The sequence below is a fragment of the Anser cygnoides genome, chromosome Z, assembly GCF_040182565.1.
Source record: "Anser cygnoides isolate HZ-2024a breed goose chromosome Z, Taihu_goose_T2T_genome, whole genome shotgun sequence".
NCBI classification, from domain to species: Eukaryota; Metazoa; Chordata; class Aves; order Anseriformes; family Anatidae; genus Anser; species Anser cygnoides.
In genome coordinates this window covers 38430953-38447187 of record NC_089912.1, presented here as the reverse complement: position 1 = coordinate 38447187, position 16235 = coordinate 38430953, and the positions used below count along the sequence as shown (strand labels likewise).

Below are 16235 nucleotides of genomic sequence, written 5' to 3'. Positions count from 1 at the left end.
GGAGAGCAGACTTTGGCTACTTCAGGAATCTGCTTGATAGAGTACCATGGGACAAAGATCTGGAGGGAAAAGGGGCCCAACAAAGCTTGTTAGTATTCAAAGCTTACATTTCCAAGCTCAAGAACAGTGCATCCCAACAAAGAAGAAGTTGGGCATAATGCCAGGAGGCTTGCATTGACAAACAAGGAGCTCCTGGACAAATCCAAACACAAAAAGGTATATTATAGATGGTGGAAGCAAGGACAGGTAACCTGGAAGAAATATAGAATAATTGTCCAAGCAGCCAGGGACCAGTCAGGAAAGCTAAAGCCCTATTAGAATTAATTTTGTCCAGAGACATCAAGAAATATTTTTAAAGTACATCACTGATAAAAGGAAGACTAGGGAAACTGTGGGACATGGGAGACCAGTTTACGTGGGATATGGAGAATGTTGAGATATTCAGTGACTTTTTTGCCTCAGTCTTCACTGGCAAGTAGTCAAGACACTTAGCCCACGTCACAGAAGACAAAGGCAGGGAGTGGCAGAATGAGTAACCACCCACTATAAGAGAAGAGCTGGTGCACAAGTCCTTGGGACCTGATGAAATGCATCTATGGGTCCAGAAGCAACCGGCAGACGTAATCATCTTTCCATCATATGTGAGAAGTTGTTGCAGTCCAGTGAAGTTACCAGAGACTGAAAGAGGGGAAACATAACCCCCCTTTCCAAAAAGGCAAAAAAGGGAGACCCAGAGAACTACAGGCAAGTCAGTCTTTCCTCTGTGCCCAGCAACATCATGGAGCAGATCCTCCTGGAAATTATGTTAATGCACATGGAAAATAAGTAGGTGACTGGGGATGGCCAACATGGCTTCACTAAAGGCAGATCGTGCCTGACAAATCTGGCGGCCTTCTACAACAGGGTTACGGCATTATTGGATAAGGGAAGGGAAACTGATGTCATCTACCTGGACTTGTGCAAACCATTTGACACTGTCCTATGTGACATCTTTGTCTCTAAATTGAAGAGATGTGGTTTTGATGGATGGACGAGTGGGTAAGGAATTGGCTGGGTGGTCATACTTAAAAAGTTGCAGTCCATGCTTTGATGACCAAGTGGAGACCAGTGACAAGTGGTGTTCCTCAGGGGCTGGTACTGGGCTGAGAACTGTTTAACACCTCTGTAAATGACATGGACAGTGGGATCGAGTGCACCCTCAGCAAGTTTTCAGATGACACCAAGCTGAGTGGTGAGGTTGACACATTGGAGGGAAGGGACACCATCCAGAGGGACCTTGACAGGATCAAGAGATAGTCCCATGAGAATACCATGTAGTTCAACAAGGACAAGTGCAAGGTGCTGCACCTGGATTGAGGCAATCCCAAGCACAAACATAGGCTGAGTGGAGAATGGATTGAGAGCTGAGGAGATAGGATTGTTGCTGAGGAGAAGGACCTGGGGGTGTTGGTGGATAAGAAGCTAGACATGAGCCAGCAATGTGCACTTGCAGCCTGGAAAGCCAATCGTACCCTGGGCTACATCAAAAGCAGCATGGCCAGAAGGGCGAGGGAAGTGGTTCTTCCCCCCTGCTCTGGTCTTGTGAGACCCCACCTGGAGTGCTGTGTTCAGATCTGGAGGCCCCAGCACAAGAAGGCATGGACCTATTGGAGTGAGACCAGAGAAGGGCCACAAAATTGGTCAGAGGACTGGAGCACCCCTCTTATGAAGATAGGCTGAGAGAGTTGGGGTTGTTCAGCCTGGAGAAGAGAAAACTCTGGAGAGAATTTATAGTGGCCTTCCAGTACCTAATGGGGGCCTGCAAGAAATCTGGAGAGGGACTTTTCACAAGGGAGTGTAGTGCTAGGACAAGGGGTAATGGATTTAAACTAAAAGAGAATAGGTTTAGATTAGACATTAAGAAGAAATTCTTCACTCAGAGGATGGTGAGGCACTGGAGCAGGTTGCCCAGAGAAGCTGTGGATGCCGCATACCTGGAGGTGATGAAGGCTTGAGCAACCTGGTTTAGTGGGAGGTGTACCCCATGGCAGGGAGGTTGGAACTAGATGGTCCTTAAGGTCCCTTCCAACCCCAACCATTCTATGTTTCTATGATTTGAACATAAGATTCTTTTGCACAACTGTAATAAAAGGATTTAGGAGACAAACACATGTATTTTGTGTGAGATCTATTACCTCCTAGAAATTATTTGTATGACTTACATACTTTTTTTTTTTAAATTAAAATATTATTTTTAGTATAAATCAATGACATTTTGGCAATTTGTAAAATTTACAATGTACTGCTTCTCTGTTTTGTTCTTTGAACTGAAAGTTTGGATTTTCAGTACCAGTAATGCTGTTAAAATTATACTATTAAACTCTTTTGGGGAAAAAAAAGAAAAAAAAAAAGAAGAAAAAAAAGGTAATCTTCATAAGCTCTTGATTTAATTATCATAGTAGAGTTATAAAGCACTTTCCTAAGAGACTGCAGGGAAATGAGGCTTTCTCTGTATATATGTGCCTTGATATATTTTGATTCACTGCACCAAACAGTAACAGTGTTTGTTTATCACGCAAAGTGCAAAATAATAAAAAGAAAGGTCACGTTTTCAAATTTTCACTGCATGACTGTGAGTCACTGCATATTTGCTAGATGCCTAGCTTTAATCATATAACTCCTTTTACAGAGAATTTCCTGAAGATTTTTATGAAGGCTTTCAATAACATAAGTAAAGGGACACTGACTTCCAGAAGGATCCTAAGATCAATGATAGAACAAAGTGTCTTACATTGACTAATTAATACAGAAAGACTTTTTCATCTAAATTCTTCTTAAGTCTGACTCCCTGCTAGTAGAAATATCAGTTTCTAAACAAAGGAAGGCAAGTATTTTTATCTATGTTTCATGTGATTTTGCTCAAATTATAAATAATCAATCCACCTTAACATGTCAAAAAATCATTTTTATTTTTTATTTTATATATACAAAATAAACACATGGATGTTTTAAATTATATTTATACAGACACCATGAAGTCCATTATATTGACTACAAGTATGCCAAAATATGCGGTGCCACTGTTTTCAGGGATACTTATAAAGAATGATTGGAAAAAAAAAAAGAAAAAAAAGAAAAAAAAAAGTTATTTCTGAAAAGGCGCATACAAATAAATGTAAGTATATTAATATTTTGTGGACAGTTGTAAGTTAAAAATATGAGCTCTATATATCTATTAATAAAAGGACTTAGATGTTTATATATAAGAAGATACCGAGATTTGCCAACACTGAAAAAGATGGAAACATGTTCTCCTTTCTTTTCCCCACAGAGACCAGAAAATCTTTAAAGTTCTTCTTCAGTAGCTAGGGATTTTTAAAAAGTCCTTAAAGAAAATATGAACATATTCTGAATGCCTTCAAATATTTTTGAGAATAATGCCCAGAAAGAGTGCAGCATTTGCCAAAGAAAACATGCCACCAATATGAGGACAGAAGGATAGAAGGTAGAACAACATCAAGCAATAATTTCTACATCTGTTAATGTAATTCTGAAGTATTATTAAGATTTTACATGACTAAATATTAACAGTTGCTAGGAAAAGGGAAAATCTGAAGAAAAGCTGTGCAACATTGTACAATATTTTCTCCAGACTTCTAAGTATAGTTTTCTTCTGTTGCTAAAATGTATTTTCACTTGGTTTTACTAGAATAAATGGGAATTTTTCTACTTTTTCTGTATCAGAGTTGTAGACAGGAGTAGCTGTAGAGAGCTTCACAAAACATGAGAATGCAGGGCATTTTACCATTAAGGAAAAAACAAAACAAAACTAAAAAAAACCAAACAAATAAAAATGTATCAAAAGAAGTATCCATTCCAACTGGGATACCTCTATAATTTTCACAAGATATTAATATTGGTTTTACATTTTTCCCTCATGAAAGCCTTCCGGCAGCATCTCAAAATCAAATCATAGGATAATGATTCAGAACTCCTTTAAAAAAAAAAAGGCCAAGGATTCAGCTAGGGAAAGAAGAATATATTTTATCTTATCTTGAAAAGCAATTTCTTAAGTCAACTCTAAGGTCTCATTTCTTGCTAGTAAGGGGAAAGATACTGCTGGGAAGCAAATTTTGATTCTGTCAATTTTCTAATCTCCATCTCAAATGGGGTTGAAAACAACATATCTTCAAAGAAAAGACCTTTTTCTTACTTCTTACTGGTGTGAGGATGAAATAAGATTGCCAACACCTAGCGGAAAAATATTCATACACTGCAGATGCCAAATGGATTGGGCTTTCATAAGATTCCACCAAAAAAAAAAAAAAAAAAAGTATCAGCAGTTTTGCACATGCAATATTTCTTTTGTTATTATCTTCTAGATGCATGTTTTTGCATTAAAAAAATAAATCATAAGTGCTAGAATCAGTAGTGCACACATTGGACAACCACTTATACTATCATTTCATATACAAGCATGTTCTGCATTACGCCTCTATTTTTTGGATGTGCCAAAAATTTTAATGAAAAGCAAGCTGCACGTGTAAAAACTTTAATTCTATATTTTCAGGTTAATTTTTTAAGGAATATAAAGCAAGGTGAATGCAGTTACTGCAATGTGATACTAATCACTTACAATGTGCAGTACAATATCACAAATTAAATGTCTCATTTGCACAGATGCATACTTTGAGTGAACACTTTCCAGACTGTTTTGCTTGCTACCTTGAATAACCACTAAGATATATTTCCTTTTAAAGAACCATGAAGATTAGCTGTAGCAGCTTATGTTCTGCATCAGATTTCCTCTAACACAAACATGCAAAAGCTTCTGCAGCCAAAACATTATGCTTCAATAGCTGAACATCTTAATTAGATATTCAAAACCATAAATACAGAGACTGTAGATATATCCCTTTAATAAATAACTTACATTACCTTAGAAATTAAGTAGAACTGCTTAATGAGGAGTATTATTAAAGCACAGAGACAGAAGGTGGAAGACGTAACAGGTGCTTTTCCACTAAGCTGAGTCTAAACCTGAGCTAAGTTTCTGAAAAGCTATACTGATGTTTTCAAAATTGTACATTTGAAGGTGTGATTTTGGAAGGACAGGGTCAGTGTTAAAACAGACAATCCAAAATACACAGGGAGGGAAAGAGAGTCCTTTCATATATCAATGGTACAGGTACCCCTGGTTTTCGTCACATGAGTCTAGCAATTAAAACACGTTTTTATACCTGAATCTTTACCAATCTTCAACTTTCTTGCTCTTAAGAAAATGTACTCGATAGTTGTGTTTGCAGTAAGAGCACTCCACGTATGACTTCCAGTGTGCAGAACAGATGACATAAGGTTAGAGGCATCACGGGCCAGACTTAAAGCACAACAAATCTCTACAGCCTGTTCATGCAGCAGGGAGGCCCTGAAGAACCCTGGAAGGCTAGGGGTCCACAAGGACTCCCGTAAGGGACTGGAGGCCCACCAGCCTTGCCAGGATCCCTCCCCACAACCCTTGCCAGGGTCCCTGAGTCCAAAGCCAGCTCAGGCAGGGCACCTCCAGCACCCAGCTCCTTCCCCACAGATCAGCTCTGCTTTCGGCTCTTTGGCAGAACTGCACATCCTTCAGGCGAGGTAATGGTTCTATTTACTTAGTGGTCTCTGTTTATTTTTGACTATAAAATTTGTTTACACAAGGTCCAAAATGACAGAAAGATACATCTTCAACAATCAGTATTTTGAGTTTTCTCATCTGGCGTGGACCTGATATTTATCCAATATAACTATTGCTGTAACAAAGGAATGGCTACAAATGATGTCAAATCCAGGGGTAATCAATACCTCATTCTTAAAAATATTTTAAGTAGTCTCATCCCTGTTTCAACTTGAAAAGTCTGCTGCACCAACCTCTAAAGGCTGAGCATCAGTTCTAGTTCTGCAGACATCTATCACATAGCAAACTCTGCCTACCACTGAAAAACCTGTACTGAATTTAAGAACTCTGAGCTAAAAAATAAAAATAAAAAATAATAATAATAAAACCATAAATATTGCTAATATCAAGCCATCAAAATACACCAGACAAAGTCTCTAACATGAGCAAAACTTATTGCTGTGCTGCCAGCAGAGCAGCGAGGTTTCAAACTTGGCCCTTGTCAAGCTCATTAATCCCGTGGGTTTTTGTCCTGCCCCAACGTGATTAGGGTAAGAGGAGTAGGAGTAGGAGTAGGCCGGGGTGCCACCGCTTCCTAGCTGCTGCCTCTAGCCCACTTTGGGGTAGATTCCCCACACCTGGACAGTACTTTTTTCACCATGTTTGTAGGGCAACCTCACACTGGAACTCACCACAGCTTGCCCACCCGGCCTCTTCTCTCCATTCCTGCTCACACTTCAGCAGAGAAGCAGGCCAAAGTGAGTGAAACTGCAGCAACGGTGCTCAACACCTGGAAATAAAGTCTGGCCCACGTATTGGGTGGAGACAGTATCATTTTGGAAACACTTTATTTCTAGTGGAGCTAAGGGTACTTTTAAAACACCCTGTGGCAAACTGAAGAAGCTTGTCTATAAGCAAAGGGACAGCTCTGTTTTCGGCAATTGCTTCATCAGAGTCATACAGTGTCAAATGCCACTCAGGATGCCGGTTTCCGGTGAGACATGCCCTCCCTTGTATCATTTCTGTGCTAAGAAGAGCAAAATATGGGAATAAAGGCTTATTAGTACAACAGCAAATCCAGGACACAAATGGTGCCAAGCAGTCCCCAAGATACTGTATATCTGTTTCAGTTTTGTCCTTGTTATTTCTGGTATTTGGTCAATTATTGTATCAGATTTCAGGATTTGGTCTGAGATTTTTTTAAAAAAAAAAAAAAAGGAGAGAGAGAGATACAGAGAGAGAGAGAGAAAGAGACAAAAAACCCTCTGACAGTAAATATCATGTGGTTGTGTTGTGGGGGAAAAGAGAAAAAAAAAAAAAAAGCCTAAGCAGACTTTTCTGTTTACCTCAGACTTTTCTGTTTACCTCACACTATTTTCTTTGTGTCTCTCTGCACCTCATTTATTTTTACTTGTTTTGTATTCTTGCTTGACACTTTCATTTACTTTCAAAGAGTTTTTTCAATCTGTGTTTCATAACTTTTAGCCATGACTTGGCTTGTCAGAGTCAACTTTTTGAGATAGAAATCTTTTCTGGCCCTATGAAAAACTTATTCGAAAAAAATCTAGGGGAATAGCTATCACTTATTATACAAACATGCTAGAATACCCTTATGAAATTGCCCCCATCCCTCTCTAAAATGTACGATGAGTGGCACTTGGCTGCACTGGGCCCCACCATTGTTCCCACTGCAAGTCAGAATGAAGGGCTCTGCCCCAGGCCAGCCTGGCTCAGCCAGAAGTGAAGCTGTGTTGAAGGCTGTCGTGAGTGTGCAGAATTGCATAAAATATGAATACTGCAGGACTGTCCAGAAATGCATGGAAGCAGTATTGAACCACTTGTTTCACTGTAACTATGGAATTTGTTTCATTGCTCTTCCACGGCATGCTTCACCCTGACCGAGCGTCAGCAGCCGGGAAGGACTGCTGTCTCTGGCACTGTCCCAGGCCAGATCTGCATTTTTCCCATAGAATACACCAAGAAAATTTAATACTGATACTTTGTGCATGCACTCCAACTTCCTACAACAAAACAAAGCCAGTCTAGAGCAAAAGAACAGCTAGTGTGCTAATAGAAACATTTCTCAATGGGTTGTGTGGCTGGGTTAAGTGCCCTGTAGCCAAGACAAAAGCCTGTCTTGCCACTAGCAGCAAAGGCATTAGCAGCAAAGAAAGCCATGGGTTTTGTCTGAAGATTTTGTTTTATCCGCATGTTTTCTTTGTATTTGTGGGTGATTTTTACACTGGACACATGATATTCTTACTATAACCATTATTTGAGGACAAGTAAAGAAAACAACAGTGCAATTTCTAAGAGAAAAAACAGAGAAAGAATTCTGGCTGAATGCAGTTTTGCCTCCTAAACCAATTTTCAAAATTTATCTGTGGATTTTAAAACTGTATCATTTTTGCTTTTAAAAAAATGTAGTTCTGAATTCAGCTATTCAAATCAACATTAACAGTGCCCCAATTGTGTCACTTACAAAATAACCCTAGGTGCAGAAATTATGTCAAAGCTTCCATGGCATTTTGGAAATACCCTAGCTGTACTGCCAACCAGACATTCATATTGAGCATTGGATCCTTCAGCACTGAAATGGTTGGGTGCTGTTCTTTCACTGAAAGGTGTGCAAATGTGCAGTAATAATACTTGATTCCTGTAATTAGAATAATATTATAATTAAAGACTCTACTGTATGATTTCTGCTTGTAGGATCTGATTTAATTTCTGCGAGAAACTCTCTTTTCATATCAGTGCAGTGTACAACAGACCCATGGTATATCAGATGCAGGAAGCTCAAAAAAGGGGCTTTGGACAGAGTAACAAGCATCAATATTATTCTTTTACAGCCCAAACAACAACAAAGCAAATGTGAAGGAATATTGCTGCAAAGTAATATACCCAATGCTGTCTTTGTCACCTATTCCTTTTCTGTCCCTTAATGAAATGCATGCATGCATCTTTAAAATCCAAAATGATGAGCCAGTCTCATTAGTCTTTGAACTCTGGCTAAAACTGTTGGGGTACATGGGACAGCACAATCTGAATTAAAGGCTCAGTGTTCAGTGCTGTTACCGCCATTTGGCTGAAATACAGAACTCACTTCTTTAACACAAACTCATTACAAAGAGGATGTTTTGGGAACGTTTTCCTTATTCATGGAACCACATACACAAAATCCTACTTGCTGGGTTTTTGCTCAGGTCATATCAAACTATCATTGATAAACCATTAACACCACTGCAACTTGAGCAATAGAAGCAGAATTCAAAAATTAAAAAATGAAACAAAATAAATGTTAATTTTTCTACAAGGAAAGATGGTAAATATAGCATCAATCAAAAAGGAAAAAAACAAGTCCTGCAGTAATGTTACTATTTTTGAAAAATAAATAAAAAGACAAAAAGTAGGTTGTAAGTTTGACTTTATGTCTATTTAACGGAGTATGAAGAAAGCAAAGAACGCTCTTCTCTTTTTCTTACAGGTACACTGGGTACCTTTCAAACAGCTGGACAAAGAGTACCACCGCAAAGACATAAAGCATTTGTATTTTGCTCCTATTTTAAATGAACAGCAAACTAATTCTTGTTCAAACAGATGGAAAAATAAACATATAAAAAAATAAAAGAAAGAATAATAATAAAAAAAATAAAAGTGAAATGTTCTTCCACAGAGCCCTGAGGTCTTCTGCAGGAAGGCCGCATATGTTGCAGTTTCCACCATGTTAGCTCCATTTAAGGCTGTGCTTTGCAGTCTGGGTTAGCCACTAAAAAGGAAAGTGATTTTGTTAACTCGGTGTCTACTTGCAGAGATCTGCTAAAATCATAGCTGTCCTGTATGTAAGGTGAAGGCAATACTATAGTGCAACATAAAGGGATGCAATAAGAGCAAGTAACTCAATAATACGGTTCATACTTAAGCACATACTTAACTTTCCACATATAACAGTATTCTCAATTATTTCAATCAGAATATTTCTGTAAGTTCATGCAAAAATGTTTACAGAACGGAAACCTTCACTTGGTGATATGTTTGAATGGTTTCACAGAAGATATCTGTTTTCCTCATTAGATGTAAATCAGTGTTATCTCCTCCCAAGATATGAATGTGTTAAAACGTTACAGAAATTACACTCTCTATATACTTTGCTATAATCTTAATAACCTAGTTCGCTTTTCACTGTGATATTTGCAAGGGTTGTCGTGCTTCCTTAGGATGAAGTCCTGTTTCCTTCTTCTCCCATATATTATCTTTGTATTTGTACTTCCTATGAGATTTACCTGAGTCTTTTCTATACCACTGTCTTCTTTTTAAGGCTCTTTTGGATATATTGCATACATGATTTTAAAATTATATTATAAATTATTTATATTATGTACACTATAAATAAAATATACAGTGCTCTGTCTTTCTTTAGTTTTGAACTGCTGAAGAATAGTGTTTTAAACTCATCAGCACTTACTACAAAACCCAACTGTCAGTTACCTAAAGGCAGATGTACATTTGCCTCTTACCATGATTGTCGATTGTGCTCTGAATTAAATGCACCAAAACTCAAAACATCTATGCCATTACCCAATTGAACTCATCAGTAGGCTTTTATCATTGGAAACAAATAGATTCCATTGAAACATTCAATCGTTGTTACATTACAGAAGTTTGAACTTTTTTATTGTATGTATTTGATTTTTTGACAGCATGAACATTTAAAATCACTCTATAGTAATCAGTCCCTTTGTGGAGAAAACACTAAGCTGTTCAATGACTTCCATCACTGCAAATCATTTCATTTTTTTCATTATTCCATAATTTGTTAAACTGTTCAACAGTACTGTTAAGTAAAATATCTGTGCCTCATCACTTTAAGTCTCAGGTTATGGCTATAGCCAAAGTCTAATTTGCTACACAACTTATTTATTTATATATCTGTGAAGAAATTTTCCCATTAAAATAATGTATAAAAATTGAACGTAAAATCCACAGGGAGAAAAAGAAAATACAGAAAGTGCCCATAGTTTTATGGCTGAAAATAATTCCACCTCAGGAGACCACAGAGATCAGAACACAGTTCCTATTTATCATAACCTTACACTCAATTTTGAGAGTTACAGTTGCACTGCCCATTTTAAAAAATGGCCAAAAAATAAAAAAATAAAATAATAATAATAATTAGCAGTACCAAAAAAACAGTTAACAAAATTACACTTTTGCGGGTTTAATTTTGTTGACCATTATAGGCTCAGAAAATAGAAATTAATGGAAAGAGTGTCATAGAAATGTCATAGATTTGTCATACACTGCATGTAGGAACTTTGTTTCTCTTACTTCAAGAGATTCCAATATGAGTTATCAATCTGCCCAGTAGTGACAATTTACCCTGTCCCGTAGATAGTGTTCAAGTTTTGAATGTGGTTTAATGAGAAAATATAATCCAGTGCACATTTGCACACAAAATGGTAAAAGCTTTGCTGGTTAACAACAAATCCAATTTTTGTCTCATTTAACTAATGGCATATGGAATGCTCTGCAAGGCATATGGTACTAATTAAACATGGTACGAGTCCCCCAGATAGTCAATATAGCCATGAGGTATCCAAGGAATGTTTCCCTTCAGTGTACATTATCTATGTATTGATTTGATGGTCTGAATGCATAAAAGCCCTGGGAACTAACAGTGTTTAATGATGTGGGAACTGCACTTCTATTCTTATCTATATGAATGCTGCAGTTGCCAAGGAAAATTCTGAGATACTTAATGAACAGGCAAATTATGGCCTAACCAGGGCTGGTTTATTTTCATTCATTCATTAACCAGTGATTTTGATATTTCTTTTTAACCTTTAACCTTTTAGCCTTTAACCTTTAACCAGAGAACACAAAGTTAAAAATATCACCTGTTTCAATAGAAACAATATTCCATTAAAAAAAATCAATTCCATAAATTCTAACAATAGGAAAAGCACCAAGAACAGAAGTCGTATAGTGTTAATGATTTGTTTTGAAAATTCTAATACATGTGATATGTATAAATACACTTACATATATTTGAAACCAGATGCACTAATTAAAATACTTATTCTAGTATCAGTACCTAGTATGAGTATTAGATATGGGTTCATGTATAATTTTAAATGTAAGTCGACATGTACATAATTTTAATTTTCTTTTCAAGTCAAGCATTTTAGTTTCCTCTGGCATACATAAAGTCAACCACTGAAAAATTTAGAAAATGAATACTGTATTTGTTTTCAGGTAAAACAAACAGCAGCAGTAAATTCTCACAGTGAATGTCTGTCTATTTAGCAAAATAACAAATAAAACAGCTGAATTTCCTGAGATAATGGGAGAATATGTAATGATCGTTAGTCAACTAAAATATCTCAGTGCAAGAGAAGGACAGGGTCTCCACACCACATCTAGCATCAGTGGGACATTTTTATCTAGACACTTCTCGAACAGTAACAGAGCAGCAGTTTGTATTCTGAAAGGTAGCACTGACATTCCTTTTCTTTCGTAGTCCCAGTAAAATTCAAAATAGTCAAAAAGTGCTATTTCAGAGTTCTGGTGCTCTGAATTGGCCAACTGACTCAGTCCACCGTCACTTACAAAATGTACTACTAACAGAAAGAAATGAAAACTGCTTCTTAGAGTCTAACTGTTAAATAGGCACCCTGCTATGGATAATGAGACCTGAGAAAAACTGTTAAGAGTTAAGCGACAAGGCTGTCATTCAGTTTTAAAGCATCCTGATACAAAGTCATGCCGTGACTTTTACACCAAAAAGAAGATTAAAATAGACTTGTAATCTTACTAATAGCCTGCTACTAAACAGTTTAACACTTAATATGCAAAAGCCACTCAGCAAATACAGCATGGTGACTGAAGAATGAATTCTGGACAATAACACTGTTTTTACACTTAGTTCAGACTGTGTTGGCAGGTGTAACTAGTATCTTACCTGACTACAAAAAACACTGCATATACCTTATTCTTAAAGGCTCTAATGTAATAGGTCATTTCAAAATGCTTTCAACGCGTACAAAAACATTACCTTAGGAACTTATGATTTGCTGTACTTGACATCAATGAACTGAAAAGAGCAATAACATTTAAGGTGGCTGAATTCTCATTATGTAAAAAAAGCTGCATTTTCCTGCTCTACCCAAAACGGTATTTCTATTTGTGGAACATGATAAGTATTACACTCTGTGCCTTAGTGTTCCAAGATTTCAAATATATTTTTAGTTTAAAAACATATCCTATGCCCTTAAAGGCGTTTTGAAACCGAAATATCATGCAAGATAAACAGTTCTTCATACATCAAGGTGTCTTTCCTTCCTACTGTAGATTGCACCAGACATATTGGAAGCCTATGTATCCAATATATATACAGTACGCTAGATAACACTGAAAACCTAAATTCGGAAGGGGGGGGGGGGGAGGGGGGAACAACCAGAAAAGTAAGAAAAAAGCTTTTAGCTTAAAAACAATATTTTTACCCAGCACTAGAACATTATCTGACAAAAAGCCTATTTGCAGATTTGCTCTAATATAAGAAATTAGCACTGCTTTCGAACCCTGCCTTCCTGCATTTACATACCATGCATTATGCACAGAAAAAAACGGAGCATACAAATAGAGATCCTTTCAGCCTGTCTAGCCTGTCATCAAAACCAGCAGAGAATTTTTCATTGATAAAAACAGAGAATGGAAGAAATCAGACCAACCTTCACAATGTACGTCACACCAGGTCCCAGGATCTTCTCACTCGAGTGCAGCCATCCTCGAGAGGGTTTATTGACAAAACTGCTACTTTGATTCCAGTCTTCACCTCCCGGGTGCATTTCCTCTGATGGTGTTTTTTTCCCCATACTCATCTTGCTCAGGTCCTGCTGAGAACACGAAGTAGCAGAGACAAGGTTACATGTGTTGTCTGAAGCTCCTGCTGCTGAGCTAGAAGCACTCGAGCTCCCCTGCAACTTGGAGACAGCAAGCTCCTTTACTGCAGAGGACAGGTTTTTGATACCCAAAAGGTTGCCTGTGTTAGAGAGTTTCAAGTGGGACACTTTATGGATGAGGGTACACAGGGTTGTGGGTCCATCTTCTTGGTCCTTGCGGAGAACCTCTGGCGAGACCAGGTATGAAGGTGCTGTTGAAGTCGTAGCAGCTGCTGAGACCTTGCTGTTCATGGACAAATTGTGAATAAGATCATCAACTGATGTCACCGAATCATTCCTGAAGCGGTTATACTTGGTACGTTGAAGCATGCCCTTCTATCTAGTTTCCTGCATATGTTCTGGCAAATCTGATGCCAACGCAGGAGATGCCTGTGCTAACATAGCAGGCGATTCATAGCAACACGGACAGATAACAAGATTTCGGGGTAAAAAAGCAAGGAGTATAAGGAAGAACAAAAAAATAGATATATTTAAGAAATTTCTTTTGGTTCCACGTTAAGGTTGGGTGAAGTAACAGTTTTCTATGACAGAGATCCCAGTCCTGCTTAGAGCTGCCAACTCGCTCACAGCAAAAGCATGACTCACACAAATGAGAAGGACCCTTTTCAACAAAAGGCTCAGTGAACACTGCAAATCACTTCCTGTAGCAAAAAAAAAAAAAAAAAAAAGAAAGAAAAAAAGCCATCCACCCACTTACAGCACACCAGCACCAATCAATTCTCAAATTTCCTTTTCCTATCTCCTCAAACAGATATTTCCTTCCAACATTTAATTCCTCCCCCCCACCATCCCTCTTGATACCAAAGGCAATTACCTTTAAAAAGGAATTAACAGCCTTTGTAAAACACCACACTTTATTCTTCTGCTTAAATATTCTTCCACCTCACATATTTGTGAATCTAAAAGAAGACACAATTAGATAACAAATATCTGGTTAATATACACACATATGCATTCCCCTTTTTCCCCCCAGCAAAGCACAGATACCTTGGTTTTCAGAATACCTTTAAGAACACAAGTATTTTAAAAGCAGATGACAGAAGTAAAGAAAATACACATTTTCTTTCACAAAAGCAGCATAACAGATTTTACAAATGCATTTGTGTCAATGCTGTTTCTCACAGAAATTGTCACATCCAATTTTTTATAGAGAAAGTAATCCTTCTCCTCTGTTACTCCAAAGCCACCTTCTATTTTAATGCAGGATTACATAAAGTACCTATGTGTGAAGAAAAGTATTTTTCTGATGTCCGACAACAAGCGTCAGAGATGTTTTTCTTTCACCACTGATATTCACTCTGAAGAAAAATGTGAAATAGATCTTCAATTCACTGGAATATTTCTTATAATTCTGAAAAACTGGAAAGTACTAAGAGAATATTCAAAAGTCCATTTACCAGCAAACAGATGTCCTGCAGTAAAGAAAAAAAAACACACCAGCTGTTATTAAACATCAAGTCAGTCACAAACAGTTAATATGAGGAGTAGAAAAAATATGAAGAAAACAGATATTTCATTTCTCTCTTTTTGTTCTTGTTCTTTTTTTTTCTTCTTTTTTTTTAATACAAAATTTATACAACATTGTGAAATACAGTGCCCATCACAAACCATAGGCTTTTTTCTATAAATTGAGCTTCTTTGCAAAATATCTTTTAGACGTTGGGCAATACACACTGCATTAAAATCAAATTCAGACCAGAGGAGTTTCACTGTGCAAAGTTGTTTTTTAAACAATTGACTAACTGCAGCACATTTTAAAGGAAAAATCATCTGGTATTCTTTCCTTCTTCCGTAACTAAAGGCTGCAGTATTCAAAGTGCAAATATGCCAAAACAGCTTAAATACAGGTATTTAATTAGTATATTCATGACAGTAAATTAAGTCAGCACCTCTTATCCCCGCAGTGATGAATAATGGCAATGTCCTAGTCAGTGTAAAGGCAGGTATCTAGTGATCTGCGGAATAGCCTCTCATCACCACACTGCAAACCTGCCACAGCATCCACACAGCATTCATTCCTCTCTTCATCCTCCTAGCATAGCAACAGCAAACGTACACACCATGGCTTATTTCTACTTGTCTCTACTGCCCAGAAAACCCTATCGCTCCCAAATGGCTCTCTTCATTAGAAGCGGCTAGCAAAACTGCAAAATGTGAATGAGACGCTGTGTGTGTGAATGGAAGGGCTGGCTAGCATCCCCACATTTCTGTGAATGAAGCGAGGCCTCGCAGCCTCTGCCAGGCAATCCCTTGGGTGCTCACCAGCCCAGCCAATACCAGCCGGCTCTGATGACTCATTCAGCAAAGACTTGCTAAATAGTGGAAGATCCCATTCCCAGCACAGGCGGCATCTTTTTTTTTTGCAGCAACACCAGAATATGAAGCCGGCATCAGAGCGAGCGACGGAGGATTGCAAAGCCCCTGTGGGAGAAAGGGTGCCGCCAGAAAGGCACGGGGTGTCTAAAGGGGTGGCAGGTGAGGAAAACGGGGGAGTCGGACCTGGGCTTCTCCCCGATGTATCCTTTCAGCTGGTTCATTTACATCCAGGGTGGGAACATGAATGTGCACATTTTGTTTGATGTTCGATTGCTCTGTCTGCGCACCAGCAGATTCACAGATTTCACAGGTCTGCATTCAGAAATCTC

At 37.9% G+C, this 16235-nt stretch overlaps 1 protein-coding gene across 6 annotated transcripts in view; it reads right to left on the bottom strand.

Annotated features, from left to right (window-relative positions):
* Nucleotides 1-16028, bottom strand: part of SHC3 (SHC adaptor protein 3) — a 69465-nt gene extending 53437 nt beyond the window's left edge. Inside the window, exons 1-5 of one of the 6 annotated variants that reach the window (XM_048046102.2) lie at nucleotides 15480-16028; nucleotides 14810-15002; nucleotides 14405-14489; nucleotides 13659-13813; nucleotides 13360-13524 (exon numbers count right to left, since the gene is read on the bottom strand). In XM_048046102.2, coding sequence (XP_047902059.1) covers nucleotides 13360-13509 — 150 coding nt within the window. In that variant the 5' untranslated portion in view covers nucleotides 13510-13524; nucleotides 13659-13813; nucleotides 14405-14489; nucleotides 14810-15002; nucleotides 15480-16028. Of the gene's footprint in view, nucleotides 1-13359; nucleotides 14382-14404; nucleotides 14490-14809; nucleotides 15003-15479 lie in introns of those variants that run through there. The other 5 variants (XM_048046106.2, XM_048046104.2, XM_066988026.1 and 2 more) reach the window with 5 other exon arrangements.
* Nucleotides 16029-16235: the final 207 nt, after the last annotated feature.